At 37.6% G+C, this 23,512-nt stretch overlaps 1 protein-coding gene across 7 annotated transcripts in view; it reads left to right on the top strand.

Moving 5' to 3' along the window:
• ASH1L (ASH1 like histone lysine methyltransferase) overlaps window positions 1-20,153 on the top strand; it is a gene marked incomplete at its 5' end in the record, with an annotated part of 178,804 nt that extends 158,651 nt beyond the window's left edge. For all 7 annotated transcript variants that reach the window (XM_081306514.1, XM_081306512.1, XM_081306510.1 and 4 more), the window contains 12 exons: window positions 953-1,105; window positions 3,990-4,044; window positions 4,127-4,259; window positions 8,953-9,201; window positions 9,979-10,065; window positions 10,814-10,904; window positions 11,319-11,457; window positions 11,571-11,743; window positions 12,618-12,784; window positions 15,011-15,051; window positions 16,888-17,189; window positions 17,631-20,153. In XM_081306514.1, the coding sequence (XP_081162640.1) occupies window positions 953-1,105; window positions 3,990-4,044; window positions 4,127-4,259; window positions 8,953-9,201; window positions 9,979-10,065; window positions 10,814-10,904; window positions 11,319-11,457; window positions 11,571-11,743; window positions 12,618-12,784; window positions 15,011-15,051; window positions 16,888-17,189; window positions 17,631-17,722 (1,682 nt within the window). In that variant the 3' untranslated portion in view covers window positions 17,723-20,153. The remainder of the gene's footprint in view (window positions 1-952; window positions 1,106-3,989; window positions 4,045-4,126; window positions 4,260-8,952; window positions 9,202-9,978; window positions 10,066-10,813; window positions 10,905-11,318; window positions 11,458-11,570; window positions 11,744-12,617; window positions 12,785-15,010; window positions 15,052-16,887; window positions 17,190-17,630) is intronic.
• Between the last annotated feature and the right edge of the window lie 3,359 nt (window positions 20,154-23,512).

Here is a 23,512-nt window from a genome sequence, read left to right as displayed (position 1 = left end):
TAAAAAATAGGGCAGGGGATGTGGCTCAGTGGTCAAGCTCCTGAGTTCAATCTCTGGTACCCAAAAAAAAAAAAAAAAAAAAAAAATATATATATATATATATATATATATATATATATATATAAAATCCATACTGTTAGCATTAATAATTAGTACTGATGTTAATAATCAATATCCATCCCAGCTTTTCAACTGCCCTATTGGTACCATAAGGAATAGAAAGAAATGCCTTTTTGCCAACCTCACAAATGTCACCTACAGTCTAAAGTGATCATGGGTTTTGAGATTGTTAGGGTTCCATCTATGATCGGTCATTCTTATCTGGAAAATAATTTGCACACAGAATAAACTATAGATGCCAAATGCACTGTGGGGAGAAAAATATTTTAAATTTGAAGATTCTTTTACACACGTTCAGATCAGCATTCTACATGCAAACCATCAAATTTCATTTCTCTCCCCACCCACCCTGGTCTTTTTTATTTTTTGAGATAGGGTCTTCCTAAATTGCTAAGGCTGACCTTGAATTTGCAGTCCTTCTGCTTCAGCCTCCCAACTTGCTGATATTACAGGTGCGTACCACTACACCCAACTTTTTTTTCTAACCTTTTTGAATGAATAATATAGCAGCACTCCTGAATTCAGCTACTATTCAGAACAGACTGAAGGAAGAGACACTAGTATGTCCTCTCTAACTGAAAATAAAACGTTCAAAAGATATTGCTCTTCCTCTATTCTTCCCTTTTTCTCCTCAAAATGCCCACTAATTCTTAGTCCCTTCAAGAAAAGTAGAATAAATTTGCCTAGGATGTACAAGTTGTGGGTTTAATCCCCTGTACCATTAAAAAGAAAAGAAAAGAAAAATAGAGCAAATGGCAGAAGTCCATTGGGGAAGAGAAAGCCACACAGAATTAATCATTTCCTGAAATTAATTTTTACCTTATCCTTCCAGATGTCTTCATGACCCAGTTCTCTGCCCTGCAGACAGCTCGATCTGTTAGAACAAGACGTTTGGCAGCTGCAGAGGAAAACATTGAAGTAGCTCGGGCCGCACGCCTCGCCCAAATCTTCAAAGAGATCTGTGATGGCATCATCTCTTACAAAGGTGACCCTATCTACCCCAAATTTGTTCTTAGCCTTTTTTAAGCCTATCACTTACCTTCTCCTGACATATCCAAGACCAAAACCAAGGACATTTAGAATTTTAAGAGATTTACTTGTTCTACCTTTTGTCAGAGCATGGGACTACAGGATACATCTTAATCTTTTTTTTTTTTTTCTTTTTTTTCTTTTTTTCTTTTTTCTTTTTCCTTGGTACCAGGGATTCAACCCAGGAGTGCTTTACCATTGTGCTACATCCCGAGAACTTTTTATTTTTTTTAATTTCCAGATAGTGTCTTACTAAGTTGCTTAGGATCTTGCTAAGTTGCTAAAGCTGGTCTCAAACTTGCAATATTCCTGCCTTAGCCTCCCAAGTTGCTGGGATTACAGGCATACACTATTGGCTTATTATAATTTTACTATAGTTAAATAGTGTATTAGAAATCACATTTTTAGCTTGAGAGTAGTGAACCTCTGCATCTGTGAGGTGCAGTTCTCTCCCTTGGATAAAATTTTCCTTAATAAGATAGTGAATTAGCAACTTAAGAATGAAGAAGTATGGGCTAGGGTTGTAGCTCAGTGTAGAGCATGTATGAGACCCTGGATTTGATCCTCAGCACCACATAAAAAAATAAGTAAATAAAGTCACTATGTCCATCTACAACTAAAAATATTAAAAGAAAAAGAAAAGATTGAAGTAGTATAAACTATGTGTGGAATTTCATGCCTGTGATCCCAATGGCATGGGAGACTGAATCACAAGGAGGATCTCAAGTTCAAGGCCAGCCTCAGCAACTTAGCAAGACTCTAAGTAACTTACTGAGACCCGGCCTCAAAAGGAAAAATAACACCAGGACTAGGGTTATAACTCAGTGGTTAAGTAACCCTAGATTCAATCACTAGTACAAAAAAAAAGAAAAAAGAAATATTATGTGGTGCATGCCTGTAATCCAAGGGACCTGGGAGGCTAAAGCAGGAGGATCACAAGTTCAAGGCCAGCCTAGACAACTTAGTGAGACCCTGTCTCAAAAAATAAAAAGGCTTGAAATGTCACGTAGTAGTGGAGTGCCCCTGGGTTCAATCCCCAGTACCATAAAAATAAAAAGAATGAAAACAATGAAGTATTACAAATATTAATTATATTAATGGTTATTAGCCTTTTTAAATTGACAGGTAATCTTAGAAATCTAATAAAACCTATGGATTCTTCCCCCAGGGAGTGAGGTTATGCATATGTATTTGTACATACATGTAGTTTTTCATTTTGAACAGATCACAGGCTTTAACCTCTACTTAAGAACAACAGCATATAACACGTGAAGCCCTGGGTTCCTGACCCAACACCACAGAAAAGAAAGAAAGAAAAAATATAAATTTGGAAAAAGTTACCCTTTAAACTTTAAAGGAGTTTTCATGTAAAACACCTTACTTGACACTATTCCCTTCCAAGACACATCTATAGCAGTAGTAGAGGGGTGGAAAGTGTTTTTAATTTGGGGTAGGTAGTTTGGTAGTATAAGTAACTTTCTAACCAAGAAACTTGGGGATGTTTAAAATGAGAGATTTTGGTTGATAATTGTGACTTTTGGCCATCAACTTTGGTTTGTCTTTTTTCCTTAAATTCTAAGGACTTTGTTATTTTTCTTTTCCTGGTCTGTCTGCTGTTCACCTTTGCACTTATGGTTCAGTTTAGTTAACTGAAGGTTATAGAGAGAAAGGAAGGATCAAACTGCCCCAGGATGTAAAGGTTTTTGGCACCTATTGGATTTACATTCCCTAAAGATCACATTTTTTTACATTCTCAGGTTGCCCCATCTGATCTAACATGAAACTGCTGCAGATTCATGTACTGTGTCAGTGCATCTGAACACAACAGGCTTTATGTCTCTAGTGAAATGACCAAAAAGCAAGGTAGAAAATGAAATATAATATGCCATACAGAATAACTTAAAGGAAAATTAGTTTCAGAAAATGTTCACAGTACTAAATTATTCATTATCTGGAATTTAATCAAATTGAAACCAACGGTAATATTAATTATGGAAAACCGAGGAGAACTGGAAAACATTTTTTTGATGAGATGACTTTTTTTACTATAATAAGATCTATTGAGCAGGAATTTGCTATAAGCAGCCACCTATGTCAGTAAATTCTCAAGTCTCATTCTTCATAGGAAGTTCTTCTCATTACCCAACCAAAATTATGCTACATTTCAAGCATATATACTTTATCTTCCATATCCTAGGCAATCTTGAAAGTTTAATTTGACCCCTGCCATTATACTTACATATGGCAAAAGTGCATTTTTTACAGGCTGCAAAAAAATATAAAAGATTTTTTTTCTAGCTTTTAATTTGCGGAGGATCCTACTTTTTTATTTAGTAGATGATGTTTTGGGGCTGGGAGTTTAGGTCAGTGGTAGAGCACTTGACTGGTACAAACAAAAAAAAAGATGGTCATGGTGCTACATACCTGTCTTCTCAACTATTCTGGAGGCTGAATCAGTTGGATCACTTGAGCCCATGAGTTTAGGACCAATTTGAACAACATAATGAGTCACATATTCGTCCCCACCTCCCTGTCTCAAAACAAAAATGAAAAAGAGAGATGCTAGCCAGGCTCAGTGGCACACACCTGTAATCCCAGCAGCTTGGGAGGCTGAGACAGGAGGATTGCAATTTCAAAGGCAGGCTCAGCAACTTAGTGAGGACCTAAGCAACTCTTTGAGACCCTGTCTTTAAATAAAATACAAAAAAGGGCTGACAATGTGATTCAGTGGTTTTAGGCACCCCTGAGTCCAATCCCTGTACTGAGAGAGAGAGAGAGAGAGAGAGATGCTTGACTTTCTTGTATATTAGTCTTTCTACCAAATTTGCATTCTTTTTCAGATTCTTCTCGACAAGCACTGGCAGCTCCACTTTTGAACCTCCCCTCAAAGAAAAAGTAGGTTCATATTTGTGGTAATAATCTTGAGTTTTCTAAAAGTACTATGTGTACCTTATAACACCATGACTTTATGTTCCAGGAATGCTGATTATTATGAGAAGATCTCTGATCCCCTTGATCTTGTCACCATAGAAAAGCAGATCCTCATTGGTTATTATAAGACAGTAGAAGCTTTTGATGCTGACATGCTTAAAGTCTTTCGGAATGCTGAGGTATTTCTTCACTCACTTCAAACACAGATTAAGAGAACCATTAAGTTTAAGATTTTTACCCTCTTCTATCAGCTTTCATTTTTTATTAAGTACTCCTTGATTATCTATTTACAATATGCTAAATACTGTAGAATCCCATATAAAAAGGCATTGTAGAAGCCAGGTGTGGTGGCACATGCCTTTAATCCCAGTGAATCAGAAGGCTGAGGCAAGACAATCACAAGTTTGAGGCTAGCTTCAGCAACTTAGTGAAACCTTATCTTAAAATTATCACCAAAAAAAAGGTTGGATTTATAGCTCAGTGGTAGAGTGCCCTGGGTTCTAGCCCCAGTATCATTTAAAAAAAAAAAAAAAAAAAAAAAAATCTAGAATGGAAGCCTAAATCATTCCTCCAAAAATTTAATTTTTATAAAAACCTAATTTGGCCTTAAATTTTTATATATACCCAGTAAATAGACATTTTACTACATTTAAGGCATATCTATAGTGTCTTTCCTCAAAAAGATACATAAATGTGAAATACACAGAAATACATGTGAATAAATAGTTAAATACATCTTGAGGATAGAATTGAAGGGCATTATGCTGCTAAATTGAACATTAAGCGAATCTCATTGTAGAAAAGGTAGCCTTGAACGGATGGAATACTGCAGAGTACATAGAGAAAATTATTTAGGTATTTTGAAATACTCTTTAGAGGCTATTAGATAACAGATAAATAGAGAATGAAACACCAAATAAGAGCAACCAACAAATAACTAGGAAGAGAATTAAAACAATGTTGAATTATAATTTAAAGAAAACCTTTAGGGGGGCTGGGGATGTGGCTCAAGCGGTAGCGCGCTCGCCTGGCATGCGTGCGGCCCGGGTTCGATCCTCAGCACCACATACCAACAAAGATGTTGTGTCCGCCGAGAACTAAAAAATAAATATTAAAAATTCTCTCTCTCACTCTCTCTCCTCTCTCACTCTCTCTTTTAAAAAAAAAAAAAAAAAGAAAAGAAAACCTTTAGGGGCTGGGATGTGGCTCAAACGGTAGCGCGCTCGCCTAGCATGCGTGTGGCCCAGGTTCGATCCTCAGCACCACATACAAACAAAGATGTTGTGTCCACCGAAAACTAAAAAAAAATAAATATTAAAAAATCCTCTCTCTCTCTCTCTTTCTATCTTAAAAAAAAAAAAAGGAAGAAAGAAAACCTTTAAAGAACTAATGTCAATACTTCTGATTCCATGAAACAGAAAGGGATATAACAGTTCTAAATTCATTCTGTGAAACCAGTATCACACTCATACCAAAATCAGATAAGAATACTTCAAGGAAAGAAAACTATAAACCAAATCCCTAATGAACTTAGGTGCAAAAATACTTATAAAAAATTAGCAAGAAAAAGAAGATTGTACACCCAACCAAGTTGGTTTTATTACAGAGATGCAAAGATGGTTTATCATACATAAATGTAATTTATCACATAAATAGAATGAAGGACAAAAATTCCTTAGTTCTCTCAATAGATGCAGAGAAGGCCTTTGACAACATTCAATACCCATTCGTATAAGGATAGAAGGGTCATACCTCAACATCATAAAGGGTATATATGAAAAACCCAAAACCAGTCTCATAGTAAATGGTGGGAAACTAAAAGCATTCCCTGTAAATTCTGGGACAAGGGTGTTCATTCCTACCACTCCTATTTAATATATTCCTATAAATTCTAGTCAGAGCAATTAGGCAAGAGAAGGAAATAAAAGAGGGGGAAAAAAGGAGAAGAACAGGAAAAGAAGTAGTCAAATTTATCAGTAATTGCAGATTATATGCTCCTGTACCTCAAAGATCCAAAAAACTTCACCAAAAGATAGCTAGAGCTAATGAGTAAATTATTTGGCAAGGTAGCAGATTACAAAGTTAACATACAAAAATCAATAACTTTTCTATATGCCAACAGTGAGTCTGCTGAGAAGGAAATCAGGAAAACAGTTCTGTTCACAATTGCCTCAAAAAAATAAATAAATAAACACCTAAAAATAAATCTAACCAAGGAAGTGTAAGACCACTATAATGAAAACTATAGAACAATGAAGAAAAAATTAAAGAAGACCTTGAAAGCTGGAAAGACTTCCCATGTTCAAGGATAGGCAAAAGTAATGTTAAAATGGCCATACTACCAAAATTCTTCACTAGTTCTGTGAAGAATACCAGTGGCATTCTTCACAGAACTAGAAAAAGAGTCCTAAAATTCATTGAAAGAATAAAAGACTTTGAATAGTCAACACAGTTTCTAAACCAAAAAAGCAATGCTGGAGTAATCACAATAACTGACTTCAAATTATACTATAGAGCTATTAATAACAAAATCTACATGGTACTGGCAGATACATAGACCATTGGTACAGAATAGAAGAGATACAGACAAGTTCACACATCTGCAGTCATCTGATCCTCAAGGTGCCAAAACATACATTGGAGAAAAGACAGCCTTTTTAACTAACAATGTTGGGAAAATTTATTATCAATATGTAGAAGAATGAAACTAGACCCTTATCTCTTTCCCAGCACAAAAATCAGGTCAAAATGACACAATTCTAGGAATTAGACCAGAAACTATGCAACTCTTAGAAAGGAAAAATGTAGGGTCAGCATCCCAGCGTGTAGTCACAGGCAACAGCTTTCTCAATAGAACCCTAAAGCTCAGGAAATAATAATGGTATGGTATCACATTTAAAAGGTTCTATGCACACATAGTGCACGTGAGGCCCTGAGTTCAATCCTCAGCACCACATATAAATAAATAAAATAAAGATATTGTGTCCAACTACAACTAAAACATAAACATTTAAAAAAAGAAAACAATTAGGAATATGAAGAGAAAACCTATAGAATGGGAGAGAAATCTTTACTAGGTACTCTTCTGACAGAAGATTAATATCTAGGATTCATAAAGAATACCAAAAGAACAAATAACCCAATTAAATAAAAATAAATAAAATAAAAGTATTATGTCCATCGACAACTAAAAATTATTTTAAAATTTTTTTAAAAATTTAAACTATACTGAGATTTCATCTCACATCAGTCAAAATGGAAGTCATCAAGAATACAAATAATAATAATGCTGGAGACAATAGGGAGAAAAAAGAACACTGTTATACCATTGGTGGGATTGTAAATTGGTCCAACTACTATAGAAATCAGTACAGAGGCTCCTCAAGATGAGGCATGGAACCATCATATACCATTTTCATTATTTATCCTAAAGAATTAAAGTCATCATATTACAGTGATACATGCATACCCATGTTTATAGTAGCACAGTTAACAATAGCCAAACTAGGGAAACAGCCCAGGTTTCAATGGATGAATAGATTTTTTTTTTTAATGTGGTATATATACACAATGGAGTTTATTCAGTTTCAAGGAAAAATGCTGTTGTGTCATTTGCAGAAATATGGATAGAACTAGAATCCATTATATTAAGCAAAATAAGTCAGACTCAGAAGGCTAGGGAACCTGTGATTTCTTTCATATGCAGAAGCTAGAAAGGAAAAGGAAAAGAAAGGTAGGACATATCTCTTGGCAAATCAAAAGGAAATCAGTAGAGAAAAGGGAGGAAGGAAGTGCTGGGGAGTTATATTGGCCAGATTATATTGTTATATTGTGTACTTGTACAGATATGTAACAACAAGTTCCAATATTATATTCAACTACAATTCACCAATTAAATGTGGAATTAGGGCTAGGCTGTGGCTCAGTGGCAGAGTGCTTGCCTCGCATGTGTGAGGCACTGGGTTCGATTCTCAGCACCTTATATAAATAAATGAATAAAAATAAAGGTCCATCAACAACTAAAAATATATATTTAAAAGTTTTTTTATAAAGTGGAATAAAAGGGTTGGGGTTGTGGCTCAGTGATAGAGCGTTTGCCTCGCATGCGTGAGGCCCTGGGTTTGGTCCCCAGCACCACATAAAAATAAACAAAAATAAAGATTTTTTTTTTTAAGTGGAATAAAAAAATTATAAAACATTTTCAAGAAACACTGAAAGTAGGGCTGGGGATGTGGCTCAAGCTGTAGCGCGCTCGCCTGGCATGCTTGTGGCCCAGGTTCGATCCTCAGCACCACATACAAAACAAAGATGTTGTGTCTGCCGAAAACTAAAAAATAAATGTTAAAATTCTCTCTCTCTCTCTCTCTCCCTCTCTCTTAAAAAAAAAAAGATTTTAATAAAAAAAAAAGAAACACTGAAAGTAAATAAATAAGAACTGGGATTATAATGGTCAATGAAAGACCACTTGCCTAGCATATGTGAGGGCCTGTAGTCAATCCCCAGTGCTCCAAAAAAGGTTGGGGGGTAGGAGGAGTCATTGGAGAACTTCTCCAATGCATCTAAGTAATTATGCTTGCAACATTAATTTATATTCTGTGATCACTGTATTTTGTCCTGTGGATAGTAAGGCCCTTGATAGGAATTAAATGACACAGCAGTAGAGCAAATGGAAAATTATCATAGAGGTTCTCATTTTAATTCATTATAGTTCAGTTTTAGTTGTTATTAACTGCCTGTCACTACATTTGATGCTGTACAAAATCTGTTAATCAAAATGGAAAAGAAAGAAAATCATACTACCTCTTAAGGCATATTTTTAAGCCAAATTGAGAAAACCAAACATGATTTTTTTTCCTCTTCTTCTTTCTTCAGAAGTACTATGGGCGTAAATCCCCAATTGGGAGAGATGTTTGTCGCCTGCGAAAAGCCTATTACAATGCCCGTCATGAGGCATCTGCCCAAATTGATGAGATTGTGGGAGAAACAGCAAGTGAGGCAGACAGCAGTGAGACCTCAGTCTCTGAGAAGGAGAATGGGCATGAAAAGGACGATGATGTTATTCGCTGTATCTGTGGCCTCTACAAGGACGAAGGCCTCATGATCCAGTGTGACAAGTGCATGGTAAGAGCCAGGAGGTGAAGCACAAGCCTGTTCCTGATGACCATGGTGACAGTATTCAGAGATGCAGCCCGCACCTCATATGGCATGGTGGCCTTTTTTATGTACTCTCACTAAAGATCGGTTCCTGTTATCTCTCACTGTTGACCACATTGTCTTTCATTTACCGCCTCCCTTCTTTTTCTGCCTCCTGTTCTCTCTGCCTATTTTCACTGCACATTTATCACATGATCTAGAGATAATATTTAGACTAGTGCTTTACCTAGAAGTACATTAGAGATAGCACACTAAGTAATGCATGCTAACAGAGACTGCAGTATACAAATCCCGTAGGTCTCCTGAAGCAAGAGTCAAGGCCCAGATGTGATCCCTCTTGTCTTCCCTCAGTACATGTGAACTCATTACCTTATATGCAAGGTGGGTCTATAAGTAACACAAAGGATTGTTGAGAGGATAAATTTAAACAAGGCTAAGTGAAAACATTTTGTGACTGTGAAGACTTTCTCAGTAGCCACATCATAAATGTATATTACTTAGTAATGGTCTCATAGTATATTCATATTCTTATTCTCTCTCCCTCTTATTTGCACACATCTATATATTATGAATGAATTTGTATTCTTCTTCTGTTCAGACCTATTTTACCATTTATCTTTAATTTTTATTCACCCACTTATCCTATTTTACCCTGTCATATTGCTATTTTTTTATTCTTAACCCCAACACTTCTTGATACATCTAAATTCCCTTATCATCCCCTAACTATACATTTTTCTTTAGGTGTGGCAACATTGTGACTGTATGGGAGTGAACTCAGATGTGGAACACTACCTTTGTGAGCAGTGTGACCCAAGGCCTGTGGACAGGGTAAGCTGTCTTCTGATACAACTATAAATTTTATCTATAAATAAAAGATGTAGCGCATGGTATGCCCCCTGCTCTGATTACACAGAATATCCTCTGATACAGTTTTTCAACCTGTCTAGTCCTCAGTTTCTACCCTTGATTTTCTTTCTTCCTTTCTTTCTTTCTTTTTTATTTATATTTATTTTTTAGTTGTAGTTGAACACAGTATCTTTATTTCATTTTTATGTGGTACTGAGGATGAACCCAGTGCCTCATATGTGCTAAGCAAGCACTCTACCACTGAGCCACAACCCCAGCCCCTGCCCTTGATTTTCTAAGGAATTTGATTAAGTGAAAAATAAAATACTTAAAAATCTATGGAAGGAATGGCACTATATGTAACTAAGGTTTTGCATGGTGGCACATGCCTTTAATCCCAATGACTCAGAAGGCTGAGTCAGGAGGATCATAAATTTGAGGCCAGTGTGAGCAATTAAAAATAAAATATAAAAGATCTGGGGATGTAGCTTAGTGGTAAAGCACCCATGTATTCAGAAATACTTAGCCTATTAGTTTTGTTCTCCATCTTGACTTTTCCAGGTTTAATAATTAGTTGGTTTCATCTTTTGTTATATCTGTGGTGTATTGAAATGACTTAAGAGTTATTCTTGGTTGGGAACTTTAGATTTTAGTTGTTTTCCTCTCTTAAAGGTTGAAGGATGAATGTAGTAATTCTAGCCCTTATCCATTAACTTTCTGCTCTTATCAGGAGGTACCCATGATTCCTCGGCCCCATTATGCCCAACCTGGCTGTGTCTACTTCATCTGTCTGCTTCGTGATGACTTACTGCTTCGTCAAGGTGTGTACAAACCACTTAATCCTCCTTGTTAGAACAGACCTGTTAGAATAGTAGGAACTATCTACTATCTGTATAATAATCATTGTTCCAAATGGCCTTTAATGGATCTTTATACCTTATGTTTATACATATCACCCCTTCACCATATAATACTGATTTATGAGAGAGAGGTTTGTAAAGCTAATTTGAAAACTAGGAAAGACACATTGGAAGTCCAAGAGATGGAAGAACTCCCTCAGGTCATTCTCATAGTCTAGAATTGATTGTCATTACAGTTAGACTTTTAGATGTCTGTATTTATCCTGGTTTAGCTTATGAGTTCTTTCTATGTAGACCCTGGGTCAGATAATGAATGCCTCACAGAATTCATTCAAGAATCATTTTAACTTTCTCCTTTGTTGTATACCTCCCTAGGTGACTGTGTATATCTGATGAGGGATAGTCGGCGAACCCCTGATGGCCACCCAGTCCGTCAATCCTATAGACTTTTATCTCACATTAACCGAGATAAACTTGACATTTTCCGAATTGAGAAACTTTGGAAGAATGAAAAGTATGTCCTGACTTCCTATCTTTCTTCCAGCTATATCCTACCAGCAGAGATGAATATTCACTAGAATTTTGCTAATCAACTAAACTTTCCCTTATCCATTTTCCTTTTTTTAGAGAAGAACGTTTTGCCTTTGGTCACCATTATTTCCGTCCCCATGAAACTCACCATTCTCCATCCCGGCGGTTCTACCACAATGAACTATTTCGGGTGCCACTCTATGAGATCATTCCCTTGGAAGCTGTAGTGGGGACCTGCTGTGTGTTGGACCTTTATACATATTGTAAAGGTAAAGGATCTGGTCTAGTTAGAAATGACCTTATATCCCATTTATTGATCTTTAATTGCCCACCCCATTCTAGTTGTCTCAATGTAAAGATTCTCCAGTGCTAGCTGTGGAACTTCAGAAAGAAATATTACATTTTTTTCTTTCTAGTGTTTGATCCTCAATAATGTTCGTTCCCACTATTTTAATTTAGTTGACATTTTAAAATACTGTTTAATAGTTTCACTTTTGTGGCCCTTGGCAAGATACTTAAATGTATCAATTTTCTTGCTAAAAACAGGATTTGTATTTATTTTAAAGACTTTTGATTAAATTATCCACAAAAGGACTTAGTTTATGGCTTACAGTAAAAGTCTAATATATGTTAGTTGTCATTATTAGCAGAGTCAATTTACTTAGTTTGTTCTCTCAGCATCACAGCAAAGTAGTTCAAAATAATATATATTCCATTCCAGTACTGGCACACATTTTGCAGCTCTGTGACACTGATGACCCTTCCCATTTAAAAAGTGTTCACTTCCAAATGTTCTTCCCTTTTAATTATACTCTCTTTTTGTCTTAACTCCTCCATATAATATGTTCTATTTATCCCTCAAAATACTTACTCAAAATTCCTTACAGCTCTTAATATGTCTTGTTTCTTTCTATCATGGTATTTTATTCTCTTTGTATTCCTTGTCTACTTTTTGGTCACTGGTATCTGGGAACTGATTTTTTTTCCTGCAACCACCAGTGCTTATTAAAGTTTAGCCTTTCCAGATAAATACATTTTCCATTTATGGGTTTAGCTGCTATCAGAAGCTGTGTGGTGGCTTTTAGGTAGCTCATGAAAGGGAAGGGGAAATTGGATCCTTTAAAACAGTGTTTGGACTCACAGGGAGACCCAAAGGAGTAAAGGAGCAAGATGTGTACATCTGTGATTATCGTCTCGACAAGTCAGCACACCTGTTTTACAAGATTCACCGGAATCGCTATCCTGTCTGCACCAAACCTTATGCCTTTGATCACTTTCCGAAGAAGCTTACTCCCAAAAGAGATTTCTCAGTAAGTTGCTTTCCTTTCTTAATGCTGCATGTCAGGATAGCATGAAAGTGGGAATTTCTCTGTGTCTTTCTGCTTCTTCATCCTGATTCCATCTCAAACTGGGAAAATCTCCAGCTCTGTTGGGGACTTTATTTTTGTTTTTTAATTATAGGTGGATACACTGTTTTTATTTTACTATATGTGGTGCTGAAGATCAAATCCAGTGCCTCGTGCATGCTAGGCGAGCACTCTACCACAGTTCCAGCCATTTATATATATTTTATTATTATTTAGTTGTAGGTAGACACAATACCTTTATTTCGTTCTTATTTATTTATTTTTAGCTGTAGTTGGACACAATACCTTTATTTATTTTTATGTGGTGCTGAGGATCGAACCCAGGGCCTCACACTTGCTAGGCAAGTGTTCTACCGCTGAAACACAACTCCAGCCCTTATTTTGTTCTTTTATGTGGAGCTGAGGATTGAACCCAGTGCCTTACTCATGCTAGGCGAGCGCTCTACCTCTGAGCCATAACCCCAGCCCTGTTGGGGACATTTTTGAACATCATAAATACATTTCCTCGTAGGGAAATACATCTCCTCACATGTATCTCAGGAAGTTGTTGATTATAGATTATACCTTGTTGGATTTTCCTTTTATCTCTCACCTCAATTTAATCTTTGCTGTTGAGCCCCACATCTATAGTTTTGTTTTTTCACTTATAATTTTAAAAAGGAAGTAGAAAGTTGTCAGGGACCTCAAAAAAACCTTTGATGAAAATAATCCTTATGCCTGGATCAAAAGATGTAAGACATGATTATTATATAAAATTTGAAAAGCAAAAAAAAAATTAGAAAGGAAAAAATTACATATTGGCTCCACTACCTAGAAAATACCCATGGTCAACATTTTCAGCCTCTTTTCTGTGTATTTTTTCTTCCAAATTGTTGAAAACATATGCCAATAATTTTCATTCATAAAGATTTTAGTCGTCCATTCATCTGTTTGCTATAATGAAATCCTAGCTGACAGGCTCCTCATCATTGAATCTTTTTTTAGTATTTTTTTTTTTAGAGAGAGAGAGAGAGAATTTTTTAATATTTATTTTTTAGTTTTCGGCGGACACAACATCTTTGTATGTGGTGCTGAGGATTGAACCCGGGTCACACGCATGCCAGGCGAGCGCGCTACCGCTTGAGCCACATCCCCAGCCCCGAGAAAATCGACTTTTAAGGAGAAAATTTAGTTTGTCTCATGGTTCAGAAGTTTCAGACCATGATCACTTGGCTTTATCACTTTGAGTCTGTGGCCGCACAGTACCTCATGAAGGGGAGTGTGTGATGGAGGAGACAGCTCACCTCGCCACATCCAGGAAGCAGAAAAATAGGAAGAGAACAGTATCCTAATAACCCCTTCAAGGACACACCCCTTACTTCTTCCTACTAGGACCCACTCCCAGAGGTTCCACCACCTCCCAATAGTACCATAGGCTGGGCACCAAGCCTTTAACACATGGGCCTTTGAGAAACATTTCTAAACTATAGCAATGGGCCTGTCAAAATTTGTAACTGTCACCCTGACATTCTTATAAATAATTAACCAGAAAGTAAACCTATATATCCCTATTATTTTTAGATCTCTCCAGTCTTTTGTCTTCTAGTCCACCACCAACCATGTTCATTCCTCTTATTCATTTGATTTTGTGTTTATTTATTCAGCAGCTTTACATGAGTTACTTGGTCAGATTAGCTTTGAAACCCTAATATTAATCATTTCAAAGGTAGAACAGGTCAGAGAAAATTGTATTCTTATCTCTTCCACTGACATTCTTTTTTGGGGGAGTACAGGGGTGGGTGGGTACCAGGGATTGAACTCAGGGGCACTCGACCACTGAGCCACATCCCCAGCCCTATTTTGTATTTTATTTAGCAATAGGGTCTCACTGAGTTGCTTAGTGCTTTGCTTTTGCTGAGGTTGCCTTTGAACTTGTGATCCTCCTGCTTCAGCCTCCCAAGCCACTGGGATTACAGACATTCACCACCACACCCAGCTCTTCCACTGTCATTCTAGGATTACCAAAAAAAAAAAAAAAAAGACATTATGGCCTACAGATTGATAGAAATCTTAAACATCAGTTTTGATAACAGTCATCAATTTACCTCCTTTACCGTGAGCCAACTCCAGATCAGATTTAACATTGCTAGCTTTTGTAGTATACTTACCACTCCCTTTTCTTCTCTGCAGCCTCATTATGTTCCAGACAACTACAAGAGGAACGGTGGGCGGTAAGTCCCAGGGAATAGGCAAGGGATCCTAAGGGGTTAAACAAAAGCTCAAATTGAGCAAAAGAACAAGCAGCTAACCCTTTCAGCTCCACTGCTAGAATTAGGTATTCTCTGCAGAGTAGCCCAGTGTAGTACCACTATGGAAGAATTGGACTTCTTCTATCTCATTATGCAGCCTTAGTTGGGACAGAGGTAATATTTGTGGGAAGTTAAATAAGAGAAGGAAAAAAAAAAGATTTGAAACCCAGATAGACTCAGAAAAGTCTCTTTAGATATCTGCAAGCTTTCCCCATTACCTCAAGGTATATCAACTCTTGGTACCTCTGTTAAGGAACAAATATCAGGCATGCCCAGTTTAAGCTCATAATTTTTATTTTTATTTTGTACAAAATAGGGAAATTCCTTAAGAAAGAGCACAAAAGGCTTTTCTTTCTTTGTTGTCGTTGGTAGTGGTGGTGGTGGTGATGGTGCTGGTGCTGGTTTGGTTTTGTTTTTGGTATGAGGGATTGAACTTAGGGTGCCTTAACCACTAAGCCACATCCCCATTCCTTTCTTTGGGCGGGGAAGGTGGGGTACCAAGGATTGAACTCAAGAGCACTCAACCACTGAGCCACATCCCCAGCCTAATTTTGTATTTTATTAGAGACAGGGTCTCACTGAGTTGCTTAGCACCTTGCCATTCCTGAGGTTGGCTTTGAACTCACGATTCTCCTGCCTCAGCCACCCGAGCTGCTGGGATTACAGGCATGCACCACTGCACCATGCTCCCATTCCTTTTATGGTTTGAGATGGGGTCTTATTAAATTGCTTAGGGCCTCACTAAATTGCTGGCTGGCTTTGAACTTGTAATCCTTCTGTCTTGGCCTTCCAAGCTTCTTGGATTATAGATGTGCACCACCATGCTGGACTAGAAGACAGTTTTTCTTCAATTCCATTATCTGTTGAGTGGGAGAACAACAACTGCTTTTCCCATATTAGTCAACCACGAGGGAGAAAATATTAAATTATAGGTTTGGAGAAGTGATTCAGGAAAAGTAAAAACTCCACTTAAATTCTTTTTATTGTAGTTGGACTTCTGGTATCATGAGGTTGTGCCATACTTTTCTATACTCAGGAAACAGAGATCACTAAGCAGTACTGGTTATATGTGTATATGGTCTTTATTTATTTTAAGTGTATTTAAATAAATATAAGCCCAGGGCCACTCTGCCACTAAGCTGCATCCCCTTCCCTTTATATTTTGAAAGAGGGCGTCTCTAAATTGCTAAGGCTGGCCTCAAACTTGCAATCCTTCTGCCTCAGTCTCCCATGTCACTGGAATTACATGTATGTGCCACTATACCTGCAAGCACTGTTATATTTTTATGGATTTCTATCTCATCTTTGCCTCAGATCCTGGAGAAAAAGAAGAAAGGTTAAATTTTACAAAGAGACATTAAATTTCAAAGCCAGGCACTGTGGCACATGCCTTTAATCCCAGAGACTCAGGAGGCTAAGACAGGAGAATCACAAGTTCAAAGCCAGCCCCAACAACATAAGCCCTGAGCAACATAGCGAGACCCTATCTCAAAATAAAAAAAAAAAAAAGAGTTGGTTATGTATTTCAGTGCTCCTGGGTTCAATTTACAGTACAAAAACAAAAATAAAAATAAATCTCAGAGAAAGGTAGTCATTTTATAATAAAGTGAAGACCAGAATCAAATTTTTTCTATCAAGCCAAGACTCTAATAACTAGACTTCAGTATCTCAACCATCCTGAGGCTTCTACCTTTTATTCTCCTTCCCTCCCCCAGTCTTTATTTAACTTTACCCTAAATTTGCATATAATTTTGGCAGATCATCCTGGAAGTCTGAGCGGTCAAAGGCCCCCCTGAAAGACCTGGGACAGGAGGATGATGCCCTGCCCTTGATTGAAGAGGTACTAGCCAGTCAGGAGCAAGCAGCCAATGAGATCCCCGGCCTGGAGGAACCTGAACAGGAGGGAACCACTGCTGAAGTCAGTGAGGCTGAAAAAAAAACAGAAGAAAGTGGTCAAGAACCCCAGTCAGTCTGTACCCCTGAGGAACGACGGCATAGCCAACGGGAACGACTCAACCAGATCTTGCTCAATCTCCTTGAAAAAATCCCTGGAAAAAACGGTAAGAAACACCAGGCTTATATCTAGAGAAAAAGATAAGTAAGAAGTGGAGAACGGGTGAAAAAGAACAACTTTTGTGTGTGTGTGGTGCTGGGGATCAAACCCAGGGCCTAACGTGCTAGGCAAGTGCTCTACTGCTGAGCTTCATCTCCAGGTTCCAGAGCAACTTCTGATTTCTGGCCCAGCAAGGAAATTGTTTTAAGAAAATGGTATAGTTCTTTCATAGGCCTGTCTTTAGTTCTATTTTAGGAATAAAACTGTGGGAGGTGAGATGATCTCCTTCCCTAGAGAACCACCTTTTTCATCTAAGACTGGAGGAGGGCCTAATTTGCTTGTAGGTCAGAAAAGAAATCATTGAATTCTTTTGTTCTCCTTCGAGCTCAAATCTGGAATAAGGAGTGGGAGAGTGGTATTTGATGAGCCTCCTTGGTTCTGTTTTCAGCCATTGATGTGACCTACTTGCTGGAGGAAGGATCAGGCAGGAGACTGCGAAGGCGTACTTTGTTTATCCCAGAAAACAGTTTTCGGAAATGACCCTCAAAGAATGAGAACTTCAAGCATCTGGGATCCAGTGGAGCTAATCAGTTCCGCTTCCTGCTCTCTGGGTATAGACAGGGACAGGAAGGGTCCGTCCAGGCAAGGGGAATGGGGTCATGTTGTTGATATTAGGTACTAAATAAACCTTGGAGCTAGTGGAGAGGAAGAGAATGGAATCTGTCTGAGACGGTTCAGTTTAATTAATTTTCCTCTCCGTTGCTTCACCCTAAGGGTTAATAATGTAGAGGAGGGAGGATCATAATGGTGATGACTAGAACCTATTGGTACTTTACAGCACTTGCCTCTCCTCACAGCTTGGGTTTTTTGGGTCATCCCCTGATCCCATAGGCACTGCTAAGAAGCTGCTTCCCATACCCAGGTAAACTCAAAATCCAAAGGGAAAGGACCAGGATCCCCAGCCTTACCCTGTCTGTTCTCTATTGGCTCCAAGAGCTACCCCAGAGACCTAAAAGAGATACAGTAGCTGGGGCCTCTTCCCAGATCCTTGACTAGGAAAGTTTGTCTCTCCTTTCTTGTCCAACCAGGTCAAAGTAAAACGTGAGTTTGACAGCTCAAAGCACTTGTAACTGCTGCCCCTCTCCCTACCTCTACTCCCCAGAATGGAATCATGGGATAGGGAAGGCCCCCATGGGGTCAGGAGGGTAGTACTTCATGTAATTATTTTTGTTTTACCTTCATAACCTGCCGAAGCATATTTTTTTCTAATGAGAAAGCCAGGCCCCGCCAGCACACATGCTGTTTTTGATGTGCTGTGGTTCTTGTGTGTCTGCTGTGCTGTGCAAATGAAGATCCATTTCAAAATAAAATAATTTTTAAAACTACATAAAAAGAACTCTAAACTCCGCCCCCCCAATAAAAGTCACTACATGAACTGTTCAGCAGTATTCACCTATCAGAGTATTTGTTGTAAGTGTAAATTATCGATTTAAAACACTACTTTTGTTTTCTGAATTGTATAGTTTTCGATGTCCATCTCTTCAAGAGACAGTGTGTTTTCTTCATCCCTTGTCCCATCTTCCCTCCACCCTTCTGAATGACTTCATCATCAGGAGGTATATCCAGGGTGTCTCTCCTTCCCATATTCTTGACCAGAAGTTACCAAGACTATACTGTCTCTTTAAAAATAAAATTTAAAAAGCTTTGCTTTTTGTCTTCTCAGACATACATATGCATATACATTTTAGATGTTCTTATAAAAGATGGTTTTTAAATGTGCCAAGTTGTGTGTGTATATATGAGTGTGTGTGTGTGTGTATATATATATGCGCATGTGTATATATATATGTATGTGTGTATATATATACATATATATATACATATATATATATCTGCTGCGTGATTGGTAAGCAATACAATAGTAAACATGTCCCCATTACTTTTTCTAATACTGGACCAATGTTGTCCTAACTGTACATTTCCCTTTATGATGACGACACTCTGACTCGTTTAGGTAGAAACATTGACCACCTTCCATTCCATTGACTTTTTTTCTTTTTCTCCTTTCTGTGTCATTCTTGAAGAAAAAAAAAAAAAAAAACAAAAGAAACGGGGGATGCCATAGATCCCCTTGAGCAGAGAAAAAAAGCAAAATAAATATTTTATTAAAGAAAAAAAGAGAATTAAGAAAATAGTTTGGAGTATTTTCTTACTGTAGAGAAGCACTGTACATTACTAAGAGACCTGGGTATAAGATACTCACGTGTGGAGCTGGGAAAATCGCATGTCCAAGCCCGTTTGAGTGGTTTCTTTTGTTTTTCATTGCAGGGAATAGGTGGGAGGGAGGTGGGTCTAGGGGCACTTTGGGGGTCTCCTTTTAATCAAAAGCAAGAAAATGACAAGAAAGAGATAAAAATTCAATGATTCTTTTAATAGTGTTAAACACTAAAATTTTAAAAAAAGACGAAAAAGAAAAAACTTTGTAAAATGCGAGAACAGAAGCAAAAGACACTACGCTCTGTCATTTTATCTTTCTTTTGTTGAAAGACTAAAAACCGAAATGTTTTTTAGACAATCAAATGTTAGGTAAGTGCAAAAACTTGTTTTTTCTTACTGGTGTAGAAATTAATGCCTTTTTTTATTTTTCAGTTATTTTATAATAATGAAATAAAAAGAACCCCCAGCTGCCAGGTGGGTTTTGGTGTTTGAAATGCGGGGCAAAGCACTACATCACTGCAAATAGATACAGAGTTAGTCTGCATGTCTGTAGGCTGTGTGATTGCGGAAAATATAAATGCTGCTAATATATTTCCTTTTTACAAAAGCATATCTAAATAGATGATTGTTTTGATGTTAATCTTTGTAAATTATGTATTACCAATTTTAACATTGGATGTAATTGCATAAAAAGCTTGCATCTCAATCCTTGAAAGTCTAGTATTAAATGGAAAAAAAACTTTTCCTAACTGTGGAGTGCTGAGCTTCCTATTTTTTTCCCCCCTCTTTCCTACCTCCTTTGATCTTCCATCCTCCTTTCCATCATATTTCTCAGGGAATCTCTCCAAAACCATGTTATCAGCATCCTGGGCCCCTTGAGCACACTCACCATTTGTGGACTGCTGGGTAAATCCACTTCTTCAATTCTAGGATCTTTCTTTTAGATCCAGTCTAACCAATCAGCAGCACAGTGATCGCCACACCAAGAATCATCTGTTTCTCATACATGCCATGCTATTCTGTACATTCATCCTTTGGACACACATTCATTATGGCATTTAATACATGAACCTCTGAGGCTAGCAACAACTTGAGGCCACTTTTTGGGGGCTAGGTGCCAAACCATTTATATCATAAGAACCTTTTCCATGAAAAATTAATCCTCACTACAGTCCTTTCAGTATTGATGAGGAAATGGGAATAACAGGTCAAATAACTTGCCCAAGATCACATAGCTACTTTATTAATATCCATAATAGCCCTCTGAAGTTATTATTCTCATTTTCATAGAACTGAAAACTGGGAAAGTTAAGTAACTTGCCAAAATTACTAGTGTTGGAGCCAGATACCCGGTGGTTTGTGTGCTCAAATAGAAATTTCAGAATATACTAATCAAGGAAGATAAAACCCACTACAGTAAGTAACTGAAAGGACAAAAATTTCTTCCAGGCATAGATCAGACATGTAGGCTACAAGCTCAGGTAAAATATAGTTGCTCAGAAGCAGTAAGACAATTGACTTATGACAATTGACATAAAGAATTCAAACGACGTTTGAAGTCCACTGGGCGTGGTGGTGCAAACCTATAAACCCAGACACTCAGGCTGAGGCAGGAGGATCCCAAGTTCAAAGCCAGCCTCAGCAACTTAGCCAGACCCTGTCTCAAAGTAAAAAGTAAATAAAAAGGAAAAGATGTGCTTTAGTAGTAAAGTACCCCAAAAAATGAAAGTTCAAATCTCCTATAACAGCCTGGAATTCAACACCAGATACAAAGCTAGACATAGGGACATATGTCTGTAATCCCAGTTACTCAGGAGACTGAGGCAGGGAGATCAAAGGTTCAAGTCGAAGTGACTCTGTCTCAAAAAAAGGGTTGAAGTAGCTCAGTGGTAGAGCACCCCTGGGTTCAATTTCCAGCACCCAAAAAAAAAACAGAATGGTGCCACTGTTAAGTGACAGTCTCTTCATGACTGGAAAAAAAAGATACATTAGTATTAAATTTTGTTTACCTTTCTTTTTTTTAACCTTTGATGTCTATCATAGCCATACTATTTAAGATTACATAGTTAAAAAACTATATTTTATATCATTGATTGACCTACTTTATGTTCAGTAAGGAGGTCTCACTGCTGAGTTACCACCTGCACAGGCCTGAGAACCATTAGACTGTAATTGTAAAAGTCACATCAAGCCAGATCTCGTTAATGTCCCAACAGTGCTTTGGGGCTCTTCATAATTATTAAAATCAAGCACATGGGAATAGGAGAGGGCAGGTTGCATCATGGAAAATGAAAGCTATAATAGAATTGTAAAACCATAGAAATCATGGGCTCCCCACAATTACTCTGCAGATCTTTTGAGAAATATTGGTCCCCATAGGAATAGCTTTCTTCCATATTCACTATCACATACCTTAAGATAGGGCCTCCCTACATTGTGAAACCAATCTCAAATTTGGAGCCCCCCTGCATAAACCTTCTCAGTAGCTGCAACTGCAGACATGTACCACTCCACCTGGCAAAAGTACAACTTCTTTTGTGGTAGTAGTTTGCAATTTGAAGGAACTTCATAACCTCAAGAACTCAGACTCCTAAGAGATTCCCAGAGACCCTTAGGATCCAGTTTGAAAAACATTTCCCTAAAAAAACACCTGAAATGCAAACCAATCTAAAACTGAAAAAGCAGCTAAACACAAAATAACAAAGCCAGGAAATGGATAACATGAATTGAGCAGAAGGGGAGAACGTGTCAATCTTAGGAAATGACAAAAGTATAAGTCATTTGAGTCTAACCTGACCTACTTCTGACTACTTCCATAGCTTTGAATCTAAGATTTTTATCTCCCCAAAGTCCCCCTTAACCAGTATCTTTAGCCAAGTTTCCAAAGAAAAAGAAAATTTCTAAATTTCTTTGCCCTGTCTCACATCATAACTGTCACCTTCTCAAATGCTCCTGTTGCATGGTCACAACTGTAGCTTTTTATTCTTTTAGCCTTTGAATTTCTCCTTTATCTAGACAACCCCTTATAATGATTCCCAACCCCATCCTCACACCTCTGAAATATCTTAGCTCTTCTCATTATTTCAAAAAATTTAAAAAACAAAAAACCTCACCAACTCCTAACAAAGGAACAGATGTAAAATTATTTTGTTTTTACTTAAAATTATGTCCCACCTAGTAGCAATATTAAAGAGGAAGCCGGGCATTATGATTCATGCCTATAATCCCAGTGGCTCAGGAGGCTGAGACAGGAGGATCAGAAGTTCAAAGCCAGCCTCAGCAACTTACAGAGGCTCTAAACAACTTAAGATCCTGTCTCAAAATAAAGAATAAAAAAGAGCTAGGGATGTTTTTCAGTGTGTGTATGTGTGTGTGTGTGTATGTGTATACACACACACAGAGATACATATATACACATATACACACATATATATTAAATAGGAAGAAATATATATATATTAAATATGAAAAAAAATATGTTGGACTAGGGGTGTGGCTCAGTGGTAGAGCACTTGGGTTTGATCTCCAGCACTGCAAAAAAAAGTCACTGGGCACAGTGGTGCATGCCCATAATCTAGCAATTCAGGAGGCTAAAGCAGAAGAATCTTAGGTTTGAGGCCATTCTTGGCAACTTAGTGAGATCCTGCCTCAAAATAAAAACTAAAAAGAGCTAGGGATGTAGCTTAGTGGTAGAGCAACCCTGGGTTCAATCCCTAGTACCACCAAAAAAAGGTCACTTCTTAAAAGCCTTTAATTCTTTCCTTCATCTCAGATATGAATCTAATAAGTAATATTTCAAGGGCTAAGTCTTCCCTTTTCCCCTATATTTACTTCAGTTCCTATGAACTGAAGTGTGTGATTCCAAGCACCAAACAGGAGCCACTTACCCATTCCTCAGAGAACATTAAGATCTGCAGTTGAACTAGGAAAGAAGTATCTGCCTTCAGCCTCTGGTAAGAGAACCTCTCTCCCTCCCCCACACCCTATGTCCTGAAACCCACAGTGACACACACACATTCAACTCCCACTCTTTTTTTTTTTTTTTTTAATATTTATTTATTTGTTAGTTATTGGCGGACACAACATCTTTGTTTGTATGTGGTGCTGGAGGAT

This window comes from Spermophilus citellus, assembly GCF_964194105.1.
Source record: "Spermophilus citellus genome assembly, chromosome: 9".
Taxonomy (NCBI): Eukaryota; Metazoa; Chordata; class Mammalia; order Rodentia; family Sciuridae; genus Spermophilus; species Spermophilus citellus.
This window is presented reverse-complemented; position numbering and strand designations above follow the sequence as displayed.